At 42.9% G+C, this 20,928-nt stretch overlaps 1 protein-coding gene across 9 annotated transcripts in view; it reads left to right on the top strand.

Annotated features, from left to right (window-relative positions):
* MBNL3 (muscleblind like splicing regulator 3) overlaps window positions 1-20,928 on the top strand; it is a 193,373-nt gene that overhangs the window by 105,809 nt on the left and 66,636 nt on the right. For all 9 annotated transcript variants that reach the window (XM_069746949.1, XM_069746951.1, XM_069746946.1 and 6 more), the window contains one exon: window positions 10,912-11,076. In XM_069746949.1, the coding sequence (XP_069603050.1) occupies window positions 10,912-11,076 (165 nt within the window). The remainder of the gene's footprint in view (window positions 1-10,911; window positions 11,077-20,928) is intronic.

Raw genomic sequence — 20,928 nt, 5'->3', positions numbered from 1 at the left:
GCCGCACGTTTGCCACACTGATGTACCACGGGAGCACACGGACACACGGACACGGATAATTCCAGTACCGATTTTTCCGGTACCGGAATTATCTGGATGTGTGAGACTGGCCTAAGGTTGAGAGGCTGTTGAGAGGCAATCCTCTTTAGACCCAGTGCATCAGCCGCACAGTGTATGGCTGTTTAGCTCAAGTACATTTACAGAGAGCGCTGCATAGAATTGTAGCAGTACTAGGTCAGAACTGGTTTTCCGGCTCTGGATATAGAGAAGAATGCTTTGAACTCACTGACTGCAAAAACAGTTCTTGAAAAATGGCAAAAAAGTTGAAGTAGAAAATATATTACAAAGTAGCACAACTTTGCTTTTGATTTCACAATTGTAGTATGATATACCCGAAAACATAGTAGTATAGGACCCAGAAAACCCCTTTAATTTGATATGCATAGGGATAGGGTGCAGAAAAAACCTTTAATTTGATATGGATAGGGATAGAGCCAAGAAAACCCCTTTAATTTGATGTGCATAGGGCTAACACATTGTGCCACTGAACATTCTCCTAATTTCCAATTAAAGAGAATATTAGACTTCAATGTAATGTTATTTGTATCTTGCATATTTATGGTACTAGCCTTAGTGATAATGTGATTTTAGAAATGCCGTGGTCCTCTTAGATGTTGCATTGTACAGTTATATTACCCTCCCCGGCATAATAGATCTGTGTATGTCACAGTACTGTAAGTGCATCCATTAAAAAGTCAATAAAGTTGGTCGATTTTGTTTGTTTTTAGATTGTCGTTACTAGTGGATTGTGTGAATTATAAATCATAGAGTGGGCCTGTCCCCAATTATACGATTATTCCATAGGACGGGATAGTCAGGGGACAGATCTGCTGTTCTCCCATCATATTAGGATCTTCAGTAATAGAATAAGACCAACTTCAGTATTTGCTCAGGATTTTATGTCAGTATTTGTAAGCCAAAACCAGGAGTGGGACAATCAGAGGAAAATATAATAGAAGCATTTGCACCAATTCTGTATTTATCACCCACTCCTGATTTTGGCTTACAAATACTGATGTAAAATACTGACCGAATACTGAGCGTGTGAACGTGGCCTACCTGTGAAGTTGCCGCTTCCCTCAATCATATCTGGTCTCATTTTCAGCTGGTTTCCTTTCCTGTTCGGAATTTCCATACTTCCCAGACACTTGTTTAGGAGATGAAGAACTAGCTGAGCGTGCTTAGCTTACTCTTTAATTCTCCATAGATTGTATTGAAGAATGTGGGAGGACAAGAGATCGCAATTCTTGTGATCAGTTTTCATGCCTTGCGGACACATGAGCGCCATCATTGTCATCCATAGGAAAACAATGGAAAAAAATAAAATAATAATTTTCTTTTTCTTGGAAGTTAGTAAAAAAAACTCCAGAAAAGTGAAATATGTTGTTATTGGGGGGCAAAGACACCATTACTATTTTTTTTTTCTGATGGATACAGAGTAATTCCTTCTTGGCGGTATATATATATAAAAAACTATTTCAACCACACTGATAGTAGTAGCACAAAGTTCACAGAAGGCGTGTATGTTTATTGAGGTCTGCATGGACAGGTAGACACAAGCAGAAACCTCACGGAGCTGTGGTTACCTGGCACTGCTGCCCAGCGCTGATCTGGCACAAACAGTAGGCATGGTGCCTGGTTGCTACTTTACGTCCTTGGAGTGAGAAGCTCTATGCTCAGGGCATATCTGTATGGACTGCTCACATTGGGACAAGATGCTAGGTATGGAGGAGGAATCCTAGCATGATCAAGCGGGCACAGGGCAAGGTCTACAGGGACTGGCAGCAGCTTGCCTCCCTGCATTGCACCACCTCCTTCCCTGCTTGGTTGCAAGCCTTCAGGGACAAACCTATGCAGCATACATTTCCACCATCCTTCTGTGTCCTTCACACGAGCAGATCATCAAATATTCTGAATTAAAAGAGTACTTGTACTTGATCCAAGAATGAGGTTCTGCAGTGCCCCGTCCGAATAGATCAGTATAGCATGCGCGACAACCACTTCATTCACTGCCTGTGGGACTGCTTGGTGCAATCCCCAAAAAGCCAATTCTGCACTACTCATCGCTAAAAGAAATACAGTTTTGTTTTGGAGAGGGAAATCTTGCCTAGGTTTTTGCCACACAGTTACAAAAGGAGAGATGGGGGACATTATAGCAGGAAGGGGCCCAGGATCAGGGACATTATACCAGGAAGGGGCCCATAATGGGGGACATTATTATAGGAAGGGGCCAGGAAGAGGTACATTATTATAAGTTATAGGATGGGGAACATTATACCTGGAAAGGGCTCAGGATGAGGAACATTATATCAGGAAGGGGCCCAGGATGGGGGACATCATTATATGGGGGGCAAGCACATATGTCTTTTATAGGATCTAAAAAGCTACAAGGACCCATACATCTACAAGTAAGGGCCTAGGTCAAAATTTTGCATCGGGGCCCATCAGACTGGCCCCTAAAGCAACCATACTAGCACTGTACCGGTTACTGGTAGTGTGCCTGAGAAAATAAGTTTATTCATATGCAAATGAGGCTTCTACGCACCTTTGGTCTGGCCAAGAATTTGATGGATCAGTACGCCTCCTTATTTGTGTATTGGGGCCTGATTGACCTTGATCACTTCCCAGAAGGAGTATAGTCTCAATGCTACCGGTGTGAGCGCGTTGTCCTCCCTGTCTCCTTTCATCTGACGCTGCTTGCTGCACTTTTAATGTAGTGGAAAAGGATAGGTAATGCGTGGTTGGGGTGCTGAACAGGCTCCATGTTGGCATATATACACATATAATACATTATCAGCACGGGTTGCATGCTTCCTATGGACGTGCATCTACTTGAATGCTTCCATACTTCTGCAGTGAGTCACATAGCAGCTGAGTGTTTTCCCTTGTGACCATTTTAAGTGATCTTTCTTCTGAACATCATGGAGTAAGCAATGAGACTGCAAAATCCCACATTACAAGGAATAGAAGCTGCTAAATATTTTATTCTTTTTACTTTCACCCCTTTCATGTTACATCAAAATCGTAGAAGTTGTCATTTTCCACTCGCTGCCGATATCACATGGAATATTTTGACTATTTGTTAGACCTCTCGGCCTCATGTGAGAAGATGTCGCACAGGAACGAATGACCTGACTAATGTGAAATAGTGAAGTCCATCAGGTTCAAACTATGATCTTTCATAAAAAAGGAAGTAAAAAAAACAACAACAACATATCTTTCAAGTGTTTATACCCTAAATAGGTGAGGAAATCTTTGCTGATGCTGATTTATTCCCTAATATATCTGAATAACGAATGTTGTCCCCCAATTTGTATAGAGACCAAAGTTCTGGCTTTGTTACGGGAGCTCAGACGTAAGAGCCCCCGAAGCGAAACACCAGGGGCTTCCCTCCCCACCGATACCATTGTTAGGGTTGGCGGAACGCACCGAGTATATGTATATATATGTATAAATAGGTGCGTTCGCAACCCGGGGTTCACCGTGCAGGAGAGGAACCTGCTGCTGGCAAATGGCGACGCTATATGGCGGTATAAGCGAACTCTCTTAACTCCACAGAGACACTAGAAATAAGATGTTGTGCCCTGTTAGCCTCACAGAGGAGCACAGCTAACTGCTGAGCTGGAGGCAGTCAGTGGTCACGCACCCAGAAAAGCATACAAACAGTCCTCACCGGAGGAGCCGGTATTCTAGGGGCTTATTTCAGCCGGGTCCCTGAATACATTCATGCAATACTCCTCACCGGAGGTGCCGGCATTCTAGGGGCTTATTTCAGCCGGGTCCCTGAACACACACATACAGGCGCAACCACAATTAACAAGCTCATGACATGAGGTGATACTAGTGCATGGCCATCGATTCATCAGAGACAAGTGCTAGGACCCTGTCGTGTGGTACAAAGAGTTCATATCATAGATGTGTGGTACTAAATGGTGCTCCATTTTAGGGTATGTAATACTGTATGCTACAGAAAAAATTAAAATTCAGTATATTTTTATTTTTGGAGCAAAATTGGATTTTTTGAGTAAAATGGGTTTACTAAATATATAATTTTATAGCGAGCCTCTTTAAAGGGAATCTGTCAGTAGGTTTTCCCATGTTATCTGAGAGCAGCATAATGTTGGGGCAGAGACCCTGATTCTAGTAATGTATCACTTACTGATCTTCCTGGTGTGGTTTTGCTAGAATTCTAGTTCTCTCTGCTGTAGATGTAGCACTGCTCAGATTGCTAAACTGTGTATAACCCCCCACCACCACCCCTCACTGTCAGCTTCCTGGGTACACTGTGCATTGTCAGCAAGTTGCCAGTCAGTGGTGGGGGAGGGGTTGCACAGATTAGCCTGACTGGCTTGCACTAGAGACCTTGTTCTGTAGTGATAATCTCCTCCTGATAAAACTCTGATTGTTTTGAAAATACAGCACGCAGCCTAATAAGTGACACATCCCCGGAATCAGGCTCTCTCTCACTATATTATGCTGCCCTCAGGTTAAGTAGCAAAAACCTGCTGACAGATTCTCTTTAATACAGGTTGTAAAGAGAGGTTATACAACTTTACATAAACCACAATTTATACATGTGTAATAACATATAAAATATTCCATATTGATATATATATGATATGTGATATGGTTTCTATATTTAGATACCTGTTATAATTATGTATACAATGGTATGTAGAAACTAAGTTGCATAAACGATCAGTCCAAGGGGTTTTTTTTCGTGCCATTTATCATGCAGAAATATTCCTTGCCCTTATTCCTCAGACAGGAGTGTATATATTAAACTCTGTATGACCTTATTAGAACTAATAGTCTGTCTATTAATAACCAGCAGTGTACGCAGGACATCTGCTCTAATATCAGGGAAAACTACAGCTGTTTTATTCACATTACCTCTAAACAAGGCAATGGCTGCACTTTCCTCAGTAGTTAAAGGGAATCTGTCATCAGGTTTTTGCTATGTTTTCTGAGAGCTGCATGATGTTGAGACAGAAACCCTGCCAACGATATGTAATTTACTGGGCTGCTTCCTGCAGTTTTGATAAAATCACTGTTTAGTCTGTTCTCTGAATGTTGAGCTCTGTATAACCCCTCCCACATCACCGATTGGCTGCTTTCTGCGTACACTGTGTATAGGCAGTAAGCTACCAATCAGTGGTAGGGGTGTGGTTTACAGAGATGATGAATATGGAGGACTAAACGGCAGAAGCTTTACTGTTGCTCTAGAGATAATATACAAATATAAAGCATTGCTAAAAAACAAAACTAACAATGACAGACTGATACAGAAAGGAGAGGGCCCTGCTCTGGCAGCTTACAGTCTTCAGGGTAATAAAGCATTAACCTTTTTTATTACGTGTAATCCAAAGGGAAAAAATTGTGCTCGGATATAGAAAACATAGAATACTGGATCTCCACTGCGTAGCCTGGAATGGCGCCTTGAGGCTCTGGAGATGTGAATCCAATACACCACGTAATATTCACTTGACCATGTAGTGTATGAAGAGCTCGTACTGCGCATTACTTGGCAATGAGAAGATATATTCTGTACACATTTCCCTTATGACGTCCCCTTGGCGGTTGTGTGTATATACTCACTCATAGTGAGCAACAAGTGAATGGACATTACGGGCATTGATCATACAGCGGTTCCTGGCCACATGCCTGGTCAATCATCTTTGCCAGTTGTCGACGCTCTTGAGATGATGGAGATAGATGTTATCCACTACAGCAAGGCCTGGACAAAGGGGAGTGTCTTCTTGGCCAATTCAGAAATGACAGCAACGCTAGATTATTTTCAAGCACATTTTGGCCATCACCCCCCAGAAATTACTTGAAAATGAAACCCTTTGAACACTTGGCTGAGCTTTCAGACTAGAGGTCCATGGACCACGGTGACTTGCCTTGCTGCCATAATCACAAATTCATGTCTAACCACTGCATGTGAATGGACCTCAGTGGTGCCCTGCCGCAGTCGCTTGCACATCTGGTGTTATTGGAATCCCTAAATCATTTATCTGGCCTCTTCTTCAAAATCATGGGGACTGGGGGTTCATGGTAGTCAGGCTCTCACCAGATAGTGGAAATATCCGAGAGTACCAACAACCTGGATGGATTGGATACTTGATTATGTGTCCACTATCTAGAGCCCCCAAAAAATGATATACCTCCCAGAACATGTTTTTTTGTGTGACCCTCTGTGTGGAGAATCAAAGTTTGCTGCACTTTCCTATAAGTTAAAGGGAACCTGTCAGAAATATTGTGCTGAATAACCCACACACAGTGTCAGGTTGGCACCTTGGTTGATGAAATCCGTCTTGTGGTTGTTGTGTAATCTTTATTTTCAGTTTTCAGTTAATGATAAGCTAGTGCCCCGGGGAGGTCTGTGGGGGGTCTTCATGTGGTGCTTTGATTAGGTATTCATACTGATGGCTTCTGACAGCTCACTGATCCCTCTGGCCGCCCCGGAGCACGAGCATATCATTAACTCAAAACTGAAAAAAGATTACACAACAACCACCAGACGGATTTCATCAACCCAGGTATCATTTTAATCAGTATAATGGCGCCGACCTGACACTGTCTGCGGGTTACTGTGCACAATCCTGATGACATGTTCCCTTTAATGTCAATATTCTCATAGAAATGACTTGTACCATCCAAGTAATGAACTATTACATTTTTTTTTAATTTGCAGTCTTGACAGTCTTTTTCACCGCACATAGATTGATTCACGCCCTAAAGAATCATTATAGATGCTTTGTGTCTCCATAAATAATTTTTTTTTCTTCTTTTACAAACACTCATTAAATGCAATTTTATCTGACAGGATGACTGTGTTTGATCTTGTCATGTTGTGCTGGTGCAAGAGCGGCCGGGACGTAGAATGATGGCAGACGCATTGTAAAGTGTCAATCATTAAACTGATGTAACCCTGGTGTTACGTGTGGAGGCGATGCCGTGTGACTTTCTGTACTGTGACCTAGACGTTCTCCATGGCCTGTTGTAGTTCCCAGGGGTGGATGGTGAAAGTTGTCTCTGTAACGAGTGCGGGGTGAATTGGACGGGCGGCAGCTGTTCGGGAAAGATTTCTCCAAGCTGCTCAGGATTACCAATAGTCCACTGCACTCTGAGGCAAGCAATGCAGGAGAGATGCCCAGAGTGTCATGTATTCTCAGAGTTCAGCAAAAAGATTTGAAAGGCCCTGGTCCAATCACCGTGTCTTGTCTGTTGCCGCTGAACCAACGCATTGCATAAAAATTCCGACCTCTGGCATCCTCAGCGCCCCTTCTGATTAGTAGGCCCTGTAATAACGATGTTGTGGCCTGATGGACGCCTAACATGGCATGGAACTACTAATCAGAGGAAGTGTTGCAGGGTGTACAAGGTTTACAGGGTTCGGATCGATTGGCCACGGACTACTTACACGGCTACTGGACCAGGGTCACACTAGTTTTTTCTCTACTCTAGTCCAATCCTAGGTGCCTATCTGGAAACACTAGAGTAGTACCGATAAATGGTGGCACAAAACTAGTTACAGCATTATTCTAATAACCACCAACATAATGCCAGTAGATATCGGTATCCTGCTAGCAGCATTTTAGGGTTCACATTATGACCCAAGTGGCCACATAGAGAAGTTGCACGTGCCAAACTGTTGTATATTTCCATAGTGCATGGTATGCCACCCGATAACATGGACATGCTGCCTACCTCCGCAGAGCACAGTGCCACTAATGTTGGCACCTGCTTCATCTGTATGCTGAACCTGGACTTAGGGAACCTGTCACGTGAAAAAACGCTATTAACCTGCAGATATAAGGTTAATCCGCAGGTTAATAGGGTTCTGAATCTGCCTTTCACCTGCACTTAGACCTCCGCTGCCGGGAGGAAATTAACTTTTTCTTCCAGCAACGTTAGGTTTTCAGTCACAGGGAGGCGCCAGCGCGGGTTCAGTCTCTGCTCTGTGTATAGAGAGCAGCGGCTGCAACTGCTCCCCCGGCATTGATTGCCTGCAGCTCAGCATTAGGGAGGGGCCATAAGTCAGTGCCAGAGGCGCGGTTACAGCCGCCACCCTCTACCATGACGTAAATAAAGTTAATTTCCTCCTGACATCGGGGGGTCTAAGTGCCAGCGCAGAGCAGAACGCTGTTAACCTGCAGATTAACCCCATATATGCAGGTTAATAGCTTTTTTATGTGAACCGGTTCCCTTTAAATTTCCTTAGAACTGTATAGGATCTTTCGTTTGATTCACTAGTACCATAAGTCACCCATTATCTCTAGATCACCTTTCCCTTATAAATTACTGGTGACCATTTTGCACGGACTGGCTATAAAGTAGAAAGGATCAGATATCTGAGGGGTGGCGCAGTTGCTTCTCTTTCCATCTTTTCCAGGACACGGACATATAAAACAGAAGTGTCCTTGTGTGGATTCTTCTTCCAGGCCAACTTGTGATGCCAACCAATTATCGCATTGTACGCGACAACTCAGACTACACGAAAATGCATAGCCGGGGCCTGGTGCTGGGGAGGGGCAGGCGACGGGAAGGCTGGATTTCGTGCCATTCATCCAGTAACCCTTTATTTCTGGAACTTAAGCCTGGCACAGGCTATAATCAAGCCGGGTATATTGCCTGTAGGAAGCCTGTCATTTCATGTCTCCCTGTGTCAGTGTCTGAACGTGAAATAATGATAATCACATCCATTTAGGTATTATTGAATTAATGCCAGCCAGGATCCTGCCACTTAATGCAGTTATAGAAGTGGAGACAAAGCCGTAGGAAGAAGCTTTTGTCACAGGGTTGTAATGGAGCCGGACCTTCTCCCTAATCTGCACTCTATCAGATAGCGGCAATTGTATTCAGGGGATCTCTGATATATAGAAAAAACTTATTCACTTATTGCAGGAGTGCTGACATTTTTTGCATAATATATAATATAATATTTAAATAAATATATATAATATTTTGGGTTTTACAATATCTATTTATAATATGGTTTATATATACATATATAATATATGACATATATATTTATAATACGTGTATATACGGTGTGTGTATATATATATATATATATATATATATTTATTTATTTATTTTAAAGATTTTTTTTTTCTTTTTGTCCAGCATGAACATTGCAATAAGATTAGTGTTGCACCTTATTATTCATACTTCCCTGGATTTTCTGATCTATTATTCAGTGGCGCCTCCTACTGGATTCCAGTTGTCTGCGTGTTTGGTTTTTTCAGTGTGAATGACCAGGCTCTAAGCACTCAGGAGAATAACCCCTTTAGATGGTGGGCGATGATAAGTCCAATATTCTGATGAATTCATTATTCTATAGTCTTCTGACTCAGCTCCTCCTTCAGGTTCTTTTAGGATGAAGATTTGGAATTCCCCCATTGTTAGTGCATTAATTGTATATTTCTTACTTTTGGAACTAAAAACCGTGACTTAATAGAACAGGCTAGATCACAGATCCAGCTTGAAAAAAATCAGATTTTTTGTCCTTTTTTTAATTGGGTTTTTTTTTTTTAACTCTTACAGACCAAGTCATTCATAAATTGTTCAATTCAAAGAAGATTATTTTCGATAGATCTGGGCTATCACGTCCCCAATGTCTAAAGGTGGTTTTACACCTGTCAGTTTAGATGACCACTGTTCCTCCTGTCTCCCCGTCCCCTATACGCATGTGTGCTCAGCTCTACCGAGCGTGCACGTGTTCACAGTGGAGTGAACTAATCCGCTACTAGATTTCCCATGATAACAAAGAATTGGGCATGTTGAAATCCAACATGCCCAATCATTCTTTCCCTCCCCAATATCTGATGTCGGGGAGAATCTGGACAGCCCTATATACAATAGATGGTTGGGCGTTTCTGCTTCATTAGTCCGACATTCATCTAATATGTAAACCTGTTTCCAGATATGTTTTTACTCATTCCTACTTTTTAGTTATCTGGAAAGGAAATAAAAACTGTTGGGTCTTTTAGTTCTCCCGTCGGCCCATTAAGGATAATAATTTATGTACTTATTAATTCAAATCCATCTGCAAAATGGAAAGGACTAGAACTCTAGCGCCCCCTACTGGAAGTAGCAATCCTAAAAGTCAATATTGACCCTATAACGAGCCTTGTCATATGTCTTGGGATAAAAGCCAGAACCAGAATCTCAATTTGCAGACACTGTGTTTCGGGGTGACTGCCCCTCGTCAGTGCAAAGTGTGAGATCTGATTTGGCTGGGTGAGAGGCGTCTGAATGGGATCCAAGGGGTAACGTTTCTCCTTGCACAGAGTGACATGTCAAGCATGCAGAGATGACATGTCACTCTCCGTAAGGAGAAAAGTAAACCCTTGGATCCCAAAAAGTTTTGAAAAAGTCAAGTACAAGGCATAGAGGGGGAAACAATTACCAAGTCCGTATGTTCTGGGTGACAAAACTTTTGCATCTTAATGGAGGGCGCAATTAAATAATTGCTTTGGAGCCCTCTGCGCGGCTTCCAGTGGGTGACCTACTCTGTTTGGCCATTGTGAATCTTTGATTTCGAGGATATAATAGTCCGTGTATCTGAGGTTGCAGCATGGTAATATATTCCAATAGCGGGATCTTTGTGTGCCACTGTCTAATAACGCCAATAGGTCTCATTATTAGAAAAAATGAGATAGTGCGCAGTATACAGTGCCCCGCTGTGCATGGGAATTTTCCTGGCAAATATGTCGGGTGTATAGGAAAAACGTTATTTGAACATGGCTTTATAGAGAATTCTTACACTTGCCCTGTGTTTCTCTGTGATATAATAAGTTTGTTTCTTTTTATATTTCCTATATTCTTTTTCTTTTTTCTTAGGGCCGGTGCACGAGAGAAAATTGTAAATATCTGCATCCTCCTCCGCACTTAAAAACCCAGCTAGAAATTAATGGACGGAATAACCTTATACAGCAGAAGACAGCGGCCGCAATGCTCGCACAGCAGATGCAGTTCATGCTCCCCGGCGCCCAGCTACAGCCAATCGTGAGTATATAGTCTGCGCTAATCGTCTGCTTTGTGCTACAGTTGGGTCCATGTATATTTGGACAGAGACAACATTTTTCTAATTTGGTTATAGACATTACCAAAATGAATTTTAAACAAAACAATTCAGATTTGGTTGAAGTTCAGACTTTCAGCTTTCATTTGAGGGTATCCGCATTAAAATTGGATGAAGGGTTTAGGAGTTTCAGCTCCTTAACATGTGCCACCCTGTTTTTAAAGGGACCAAAAGTAATTGGACAATTGGCTCCAAGGCTATTTCATGGTCAGGTGTGGGCAATCCCTTCGTTATGTCATTCTCAATTAAGCAGTTGATTGGAGTTGATTTGAGGTGTGGTGCTTGTATTTGGAAGGTTTTGCTGTGAAGTAAACATGCGGTCAAAGAAGCTCTCCATGCAGGTGAAACAAGCCATCCTTAAGCCGCGAAAACAGAAAAAACCCATATAACAGAACAAGATCGCTGGCGCACTACAATATACAAACTAACTAATCCAAACAAAGGGGGGGGGTGCAAGAAAGTGGCTGACAATGATATCAGTAGAAAAGAAGAAAAGAGAAGCCACTAAACAATCTGCACACCGCCAATCAAACATATCAAAAAAGGAACAACTTTATTGGTAACAAAAGTATTAAAAGCAATTAAAAACAATACACAGACAAACTCCCCCATGGGGCCTGTTCAAAAGTGATTTCTGCATAAATAGCATGAGTAACATATACGGTGCTGGGCACAATTGCAGATCACAAAGCATTACACTGCTGGGAACAATCTAAAGTGCATATATATTTATAGTACAAATATAAATACGTTTATATATGAAAGATGTACTCACTCCTAATAAAGAAATAAAGGCAGGGGCCCAGTCCCTAATCTACTGCTAATGTGCGGACATAAGTCCCAGATATAACAGAGTATAAGCCCCAATGCACGATGAAAGGATGTAACGACCGCTGCCCACGGCCGACACCGCAGCCAAGGAGACCCTGCTAAAAACACCACCCCAGCAGTGTGCAAAAAGTTACCCAATAGTCACCTACAATAAGGGTAACCCAGCGACCAATGTACAGAACAGGACCAGATGGTGGGAGAACCCAACGCGTATCGCGGTTACCAAGACCGCTTCGTCAGGGGAAGTAACTTACCGCAAGAAGCAGCATCCTTTTATGTCGCATAGTACGGTCGTAAGTGAGCACCGGTGTGTGTCCTGCCCTGGGCCGGAAACAATGAGGTCGGAAGTAAACAGTAGAAGGAGGTCAGGAACGCCAGGATAGTAGCGCCTGCGCAGAGAGCAGAAGACGCAGGAAGTGGGCAGACGTTTCTGCCCACACTGTTCCAATGCGCACGCGCCGATAATAGAGCCGGCGGTCTGTATAGAAACACAAAAGAAGGAGCCACAGGCCAGAGAGAAGGATCACCCAGGTGGGCAGCAGGTGACACATAGCCATTGTATGCATATCCACAAAGGAGGGGGGGCGGGCAGCAGGTGACACATGGCCATTGTATGCATATCCACAAAGGAGGGGGGGAGGGGGAAAGGGAGAGGAAAGGAAGAACATGGCCAGTCAAAGTGAGCCTGGAGATACGGCCCCCCTTAACTGAAAAAACCCATCCGAAAATTTGCTATAATATTAGACATTGAGACAAGCGGGGATTCCGTGTCTGGACACAAGCACAGCACCTATCAGCGTGAATAAGTCCATTCTGTGTGCCTAAACCTATCTGCGCAAATACCAGACGCAGACCATGCTGTGCCTTATATGACACTACAGTCATTCACTTTTTTCATCATAGTACGTAACTGATGAAGGTCCAGATATAGGACCGAAACGTTTTTTGGCTACTACGATTAAAATCTCACAAGCATTAAGTTGAGTGCCAGGTTCTTTCTTTTAGTCCATGAGTTCAAGACTTCAGGCAGTCATTGCCAACAAACGGTTTTCAACCAAGTACTAGAAATTAACATTTTATTTAAAATTATTTAATCTGTCCAATTACTTTTGGTCCCTTTAAAAACAGGGTGGCACATGTTAAGGAGCTGAACCTCCTAAACCCTTCATCCAATTTTAATGTGGATACCCTCAAATGAAAGCTGAGTTCTTCTCAGCTAATTTGTGACCACATCTTTGAAGTAGTCAGTGGTCAAATAAATCAGCAAAGAGGAGAAAGAGACAATAGTTATAAACTCTCCCATCAGAAGGAGCTCGCTGATAGATTCTTAGATAACTTATTCTGCACACAGCTACAGACAGAGGCTGTTAAAAGGCAAACTGGAATTTTTCATTAAACCCAACAGCAAAAATGATTTTTTAATCCAAAATACTTCCATGTGTCCCAGGTGTCTATATCCTTTAAAGTTTGACTAACTTCACGTCTTTTTTTTATCACATGCAAAAAATAAAAGGTTTCTATTAGTGAGCTTATTATGCTTTTTTAATATGCTAGATCTGTTTTTACCATGGGGTCTTATTTATTTGAATGTGTAAATTTTGATTAAACTTGGTCATGTCTCTGCAGATATATATTTATAATCCCCTTGGGACATGTCATCTACATATCCAGACCTTGGTATTATATTATTATATTGTCCGAGAGGCAGTCTCTGAAGCTTGGGTTATTGTAACTTGTCCTTGCATATCTTGAACTTTTGTAACATTCTGACTTACCGTATATTTGTGAATTTGTATACCCCAACATTTGTGTTACATTTTAAGGCTTCTACAATGTGTCGGGCTGTTTTTTAGATCAACTTGTATCTTAGACAATGACAAGACCACGCGTTTCACAAGTATTCCCCCTCCTGTTTAATATGGAAATAGAGCAGATCTACTGGGTTTTTGTGGCTTCTATCTAACGTTTGTGCAGATATATTCTACGCACCCGTTGTATTCCTGATTACGGAAATTAGAAGCGCGTAGAGATGTTGTGGCGGTATCTTTCTGTCAGAAGCAAAAGTTCCCAAAATCTAAAACATGTTAACGAGTTGTTGTAGAAACTACAAAAACTGATAACCTTGAAGATCCCTAAACGAGAGCAAAAATTGGCATCCTTCATACTTCTCTGTCCTACAGAAGGGGAAGGAGCAAAGAAGGGTGCAACATGGTGGCTTCATACATACAAGCAGATTGAGTGCCTCAATGCTTGATAGTTAGAGGTCTTACCCCCCTGGTCCACTTGCTGATCATCAGAATGGGTAAAGCTCCTTAATTTCTATCCAGGGAATAAAGCTTATCTGTTGAGGTGGTGATGACTAGTCTACGGCTCGGACTTAATTCATAATGCCGGCATCTTGGTCACTTCCTTATCATATTCAACGAGCCATCCATCGATCAAGCATTAATGGCCCATCTAGGTCTAAACCCACTTTAATCCTTAAGACACGCCTAATTAGGCCAGTCCGACTCACGTTTGAGGTCTGCATTAAGCGTATATGCCAAAAAAGCTCCTGACATATGCATTAAGTATGATCATGGATGGAGGAGTACCACAATAGGCTACTCAATATCATCCTACCGAGTCCAATGAAAGAAATGATACTGCAGTGCACACTATAGATTTTTTTTTTAAAGGGACTCTGTCACCTGAATTTTTGGGGCTATGTAAATACCCTGTGTCCGGTCCGATGGGTGGTGTTTCTTCTTTTTTCCTCCACCCCATCCTTCCCCGCTGTCTGCAATATTTTCCGGAATTGGAGTAGGTGTCGTCCAAAGTTCGCGCGTGTGCGCAATGCAATCTTGTCTTGCACACGCGCAGTATGCTTTGCCCATCTGCGGGCAAAGCCAAAAAGCATTACTGCGTATGCGCCGACGCACTATGTTCCGGAAGTATTTCTATGTGTTCCGGAACATAGTGCGCCGGCGCATGCGCAGTAATGCTTTTCGGGTTTATCCGCAGATGGGCAAAGCATACTGTGCGAGACAAGATTGAATTGCGAACGCGCAAACTATGGAGGACACCTATTCCAATTCCAGAAAATATTGCGGACAGCGGGGAAGGATGGGGTGGAGGAAAAAAAGAAGAAACACCGCCCATCAGACCGGACACAGGCCATTTACATAGCCCGCCAAATTCAGGTGGCAGAGTCCCTTTAACATGTTGGTGTATGGATGATGGATACCTCTGTATACCGTTCATCAAATGGATTTTCCATTCCATGCATCCAGTAAACATATGCCATAAAAGCCTATGGGTGAAAGACAGAGGTATAGTGTGGGTTGCCAGCTCCTGTGGCAAGGAAAGTAGTATGCCCATTTAGGGGACATTTTTATTTTTTTTAAAGGAGTACGGAGTGCCCTTTCCAAATGTAATAACGGTACCTTTATGCCACCTTCCCACACAACAAAAAGTTTATACTCTGCTAATCAGAGCGACAAAGTCAACTTCTTGCATGCCCAGAGAGAAGGTCGGCACAGGATGAGGTGTGATACAGTCACGCTGTTGTGCGTGGTCTGTGCTGATCCAGAGGCCTCCTGTTATCTGCGGTCTACATGATGGAGAATGGTCGGGCAGGGAGTCGATCTCTGCTGTACCACAGGAACCATCTGTAATGTCATCATATTGATGTTGAAACAGTTCAAAATGGCTCTTGGATGGAAATCAGTGGAACTCTGCCAGAAGTCCACATCATGTGCACAAACCCTAGTGACACCTTTTGGTTTTTGATATTTTGTGCCCAGGTCAATCACCCATGTGCTTCCTATCCACATTACGCCGCTGGTGAAAGATGCCATATAGTAGCATGTATCACCTACAAAGTACTATATCATCCATTTAATGGCTGCATCATGAAAAACTATTGGAAAGCTTGTGATGCATCAGTTAAGTGGACCAATATAGTTTACGGGCGACTATTGGTTATACGTCACAGCTTCTGTTTATCATATACCTTGGAGGCCTTTTCCATAAATGTTAAACGTGGCCAAGAAAAAAATGTGTTGAGGGTCTTATAGACATTTGCTGAGGATTGTTGCTCTTGGAAGACTTGAACATCACAATGCTATTGCTATTCTGAGCCTTGCAGTACAGGGGTCCTGGGTTCAAATCCCTCCAAGTACAACATCTACAAGGAGTTTGTATGTTCTCCCCATGTTTGGTGGGTTTCCTCTGGTTCCTCCCACACTTCAAAGACATACTGATAGGGAATTTAGATTGTGAGCTCCAATGGGGACAGTGATGACGTCTGCCAAGCTCTGTGAAATTAATTGCTCTATAAATGGGTAAAATAAATAAAATGTGCACCACACAGCACTAGTTGGTTCAGAAGAAGACATATGGATGTTGTCCCATATCTTGGTGTATCCAGGGACTTGACCTTCCTTTAAATAGGGCAGTGTTGGGCACTTAGACAGTTGATGAGTTAACAAGAGCCAACTTACGCTACTTGTGGGACTTCACAACTCAAGGAGAATCCGACATTGTGGAATTAATTTAACTTGCCAAGAAGGAAACCTAAAATGTAGGACACAAGGCTGAAGACAGTAGCTCCAAACTAATCTCTAGACCGTGGAGGTGAAGCACGGCCATAAAGTACAGCTTTATAAATGAAAGTTAATGGGAAATGTTTTGTCTGCCACCGCCGTACTCACCATGAATAATCATGCGCATGGATCCCACTTAACCTCCCAACTCATCTGGAGGCTGGCTATTACTTTTAAAGACTTGCACGCAGGCATCGGTCGAGGCCTCGTGAAAAGCATCAGGAACGGCAAATAATGTCACTAAGTGGTAAGTTCCATGTACGGAGCCGCCGTAATTAACAGATGCTGGATTAATTTAACATGAACCAGCAGAGCTCCACTTTTCATCCGTGAGATTCACATCTCTTAAGTAATGACCATTTAACTCTATCTACTCCACTGATTTACCCCTTCTTTATATCTTACTGGATGTGCATGTTGTATCTAATGAACCCAAATGGGAGCAGATTTCCTGCAGGATCGGACAATAAATGGTGGGCTGCATTACTGGAAGCGGTCATTCCAGATATTCACTGCTGTACACTAAGGCTGTGTGCACACGATGCAGATTTGGTGCAGAAAAATCTGCTGCAGTTCTGCACTAAATCTGCACATCCTGGCAGAATCTGCAGGTGCGTTTTTGATGCGTTTTTGATGCGCACAAATCTGCACGAAAAACGCATCAAAAACGCATCAAAAACGCACCTGCAGATTTCTATTATGGAGGGGTGCAGAAACGCTGCAGAACTGCACAAAAGAAGTGACATGCACTTCTTTGAAATAGAAATAGTTTAAGGCAGTGGCGTAGTGTCCCAGTACAGGGCAAGACAAGTATTGCACACTCTAACACAATAATAATGCCCGCTTTAGAAAGTATTAGTGCCCCCTTACATATTAAAGGGGTTGGCCACAACTTTTTTTTTTATTGATGGCTTATCCTTAGGTTGGAGTGGTCACACCAGCGTATATTCTCTCACGTGAGAGAATTGGATCAATTATCAATCACACTCTGATCTAACTGTGATCATAGTGTGATCTGATTCTTTTGGATGAGGAGAAGATGGAGAAAAAAATGTCTCCATCTTCTCCATTCTGTCAGTCCGAGGAAATCGGATTGCACTCAGATGTCATCCAAGTGCAGTCAGAAAGCTTCCACAGACTCATTGACTTCCATGGCAGAGTGTGATCTGAATATTGAATCAAACTCGGGTATGCTGGGATTTTTCTTTTTTATTCGAACATTACCCGTCCTAGGTAAAAATGCAATATGTGCACGGACCCTTAAAATAACATTGGTCCGAGTGCGAGACCTTACAATTGACAATCAATATCTGGTCGGGGCGGGCACCCCTGCCAATCAGCTGTTACTGGCTATGGCCAGAGGTTTTTGAATGCTGCTGAAACACTGCAGCTCTGTCATTTCTATATAGGCAGTGGCCAAGTACTGCAGATCCACCCATTATTCAAATGACCTGCAGTACCTGCCGCGGCCACTATGTCTTTGACGGAGCTGCTGTGGTTCGGTAGAGTCATAGCAGTAACAGTTGATCAGCAAGAGTGGTTGATGGGTGATGCATCCCCACCGATCAGGTATAGTTGTCTCATCCTGGGGATAGGACATCAATTAAAAAAGTAGTAGCGCCCAACCTCTTTAATGCCCCATTAGTGCCAGCTTCAGAAATAATGATGCCTCCTATGTGCCACCAGTCATAAAAACAATATTAACTATATTAAAATAGAATATTAAAAAAGGGCAGAATCACATTGTATGACTTTTACATAACTACTTTGCATTTTATTGCATGAAATAAGCATTTGATCACCTACCAACCGGCAAAAAATATGGCTCTCACAGACCTTTTAGTTTTTTTTTTAATTGGGTGGTGGGCCACTGGAGAGGCGCCAGATGTTGCATTAGGGCCAGCTGGGGAATGTAGTCCCACTGGCAGCAGATAATGATGTCACGGTAGCTGAATTGGGTCACTGGACCCCTCAACACTTCCGTGTCCACAACAGTTGTCAATAGTGGGAGGTGGCACTTGTGGATGGTATAGGACCCCCCGGGGGCACTCCTGTAGCGGTGGTGTCTGGATGCAGGTTTTGGAGCTCCCGTGGTGTTTGTGCAGTCAGACACACAGGTGAACTTGCAAACATAACAATTTTATTAAAAGAAGTAACGTGATACAGTCTCTCTCTTAAAGGCAAAGTTTACCGTATATTGTGCATATGAAAGTAATAGTTCTCTCCTCATGAGACAAGCGAGGTTATGGACTCTCAGGGTGGCTGGAGCAGAGTTCTCTTTACTTGCTATTAGAGGAAGTGTTATGTTCAGTCCAAGAAATATTACAGTGATGGAGGAACCTTCACAGATTGGCTTTCCGTGGGAACACACTAACGTGTGGAAGTACTCACAGTTTTGAGCCTACCGTTCCCTTTCATAGGGGGTAGGTTAAACAAAGTCAGTGGAATGGCAGCCATGTGGATCTGGGCCTGGCTAGAAGCAAACAGGATAACCAGCATGGTGGAGAGCACATGTACAGCGTTACCTCTCCTGAGTAGAAGATGTCACTCCTTTGTGGGGGAGATTATGTGGAGAAAGATGTCCCCTCAGCGTGGACTCGCATGGAAAACTATCATGGGGGCAGTAGTGTTTTCTCCTTCAGGCAGCTTGAACCCCTCAGAACTGGAATTTACCTCAGGAAGAAGTGTGTGTCCTGAGCTGGAATTTACCTCAGGAAGTCTGTGTGTGTCCTGAGCTGGGAGACTCCTCTCAGCTGTTTCTATGGCAGCTTGTTGTCAGGAGAATAATCACTTAACTTTCACATACACACATTGGCCAGTAGATGGCAGTAAATCACATTTGAGTCATCGGTATACAATGGAATGTATTACATTTTCTAACTCACATTTTCCAAACTAATTCTGACACACTGGAACAAATCTACTGCCACACGACAACTGCCTCATTCAGCAGCAGTAGAACGAGCATCGAAATACCACAATTGCACCTATTTTAACTCGTTACTTGCATAAAAGACACCTGTCCATTCAATCAATCAATTACACTTCAGCCTCTCCACCATGGCCGAGACCAAAGAGCTGTCTAAGGACACTAGGGACAAAATTGTAGACCTGCACAAGGCTGGGATGGGCTACAGGACAATAGGCAAGCAGGTTGGTGAGAAGGCAACAATTGCTGACACAATTAATAGAACTACAGGAAACATCTGACCTCTGTAATTGCAAACAAAGATTTATATACCAAAAATTACATTGTTTTTCTATTGTGTCAAATACTGATTTCATGCAAATTAACTATGTAAAAATCATACAATGTGATTTTATGTTTTTTCTTTTTAGATTCTGTCTCTCACGGGTGAAGTTATCTACCATAAAAATTACAGACCTCTCCATTCTTTGTAGGTGGGAAAACTTGCAAAATCGATGGTTGTCGCTCATAGCAAGTGAAGTATTCTGCTACATGCAGGCGATCTGATCATCGTCTGCTTGTAGCAGAGCCGATCAGGCTGTGGCAGCTTCTAGTCTCCCATGGAGACTATTGAAGCATGCCAAAAGTGAAAAAAGTAGGAATTAGTCCTACCGATAATGTAGTTTCCAGGAGTCCATCCTGACAGCACCACCAGGAGGTTGTCCTTCTTACCCTTGAAAGGACAGGAAACACAGAAGAGGTTAAATAGACCCTCCCACCATCACCCTTCAGTGTCTTTTCCAAGTACTACACCAGGATGGATGCAACGCTATTTATTGAATTTCCATTACAAATGTTTACACTACATCAGATAGGAAATAAACGGGAGGGAATATAAGGGGTGCTGTCAGGATGGACTCCTGGAAACTACATTACCGATAGGACTAATTCCTACTTTTCCAGGATGTCCCTCCTGACAGCACCACCAGGAGAAGTACCAAATAACTCCTATGACGGCGGGATTACTGCTTAGAGGACTTTCCTCCCAAAGGCCATCTGTTGGTTTGACAGAACGTCCAGTTTGTAATGTCTACAGAAAGTATTTATTCTGGACCAAGTTGCGGCCCTGCAAATTTGATCCATGGAAGCCCCTACACTCTCTGCCCATGAAGCCAAGACTGCTCCCAGCGAGTGAGCCTTAAGGTCCTCCGGCGGAATCTTTCCTGCCGAGGTATATGCTGTGGAAATGGATAATTTTATCCACCTAGCCAAGGTGGCTTTTGATGCCTTCTTTCCTCTATTCTTCCCTGCCATCTGGAAGAAGAGATTTGAATCTACTCTCTCTCCAGCTCTCTTTGAACTTTAGGTATTGTAGGACTGTTCTTTTAACATCCAAAGAGTGGATAAAGCGTTCCTTCTCATTTTTATGGTCCTAGCGGAAGGTAGACAAT

Source organism: Ranitomeya imitator, chromosome 2 (genome assembly GCF_032444005.1).
Source record: "Ranitomeya imitator isolate aRanImi1 chromosome 2, aRanImi1.pri, whole genome shotgun sequence".
NCBI classification, from domain to species: Eukaryota; Metazoa; Chordata; class Amphibia; order Anura; family Dendrobatidae; genus Ranitomeya; species Ranitomeya imitator.
The sequence above is the reverse complement of the archived record's forward strand: the minus strand, read 5'-3'. Positions and strand labels throughout refer to the sequence as shown.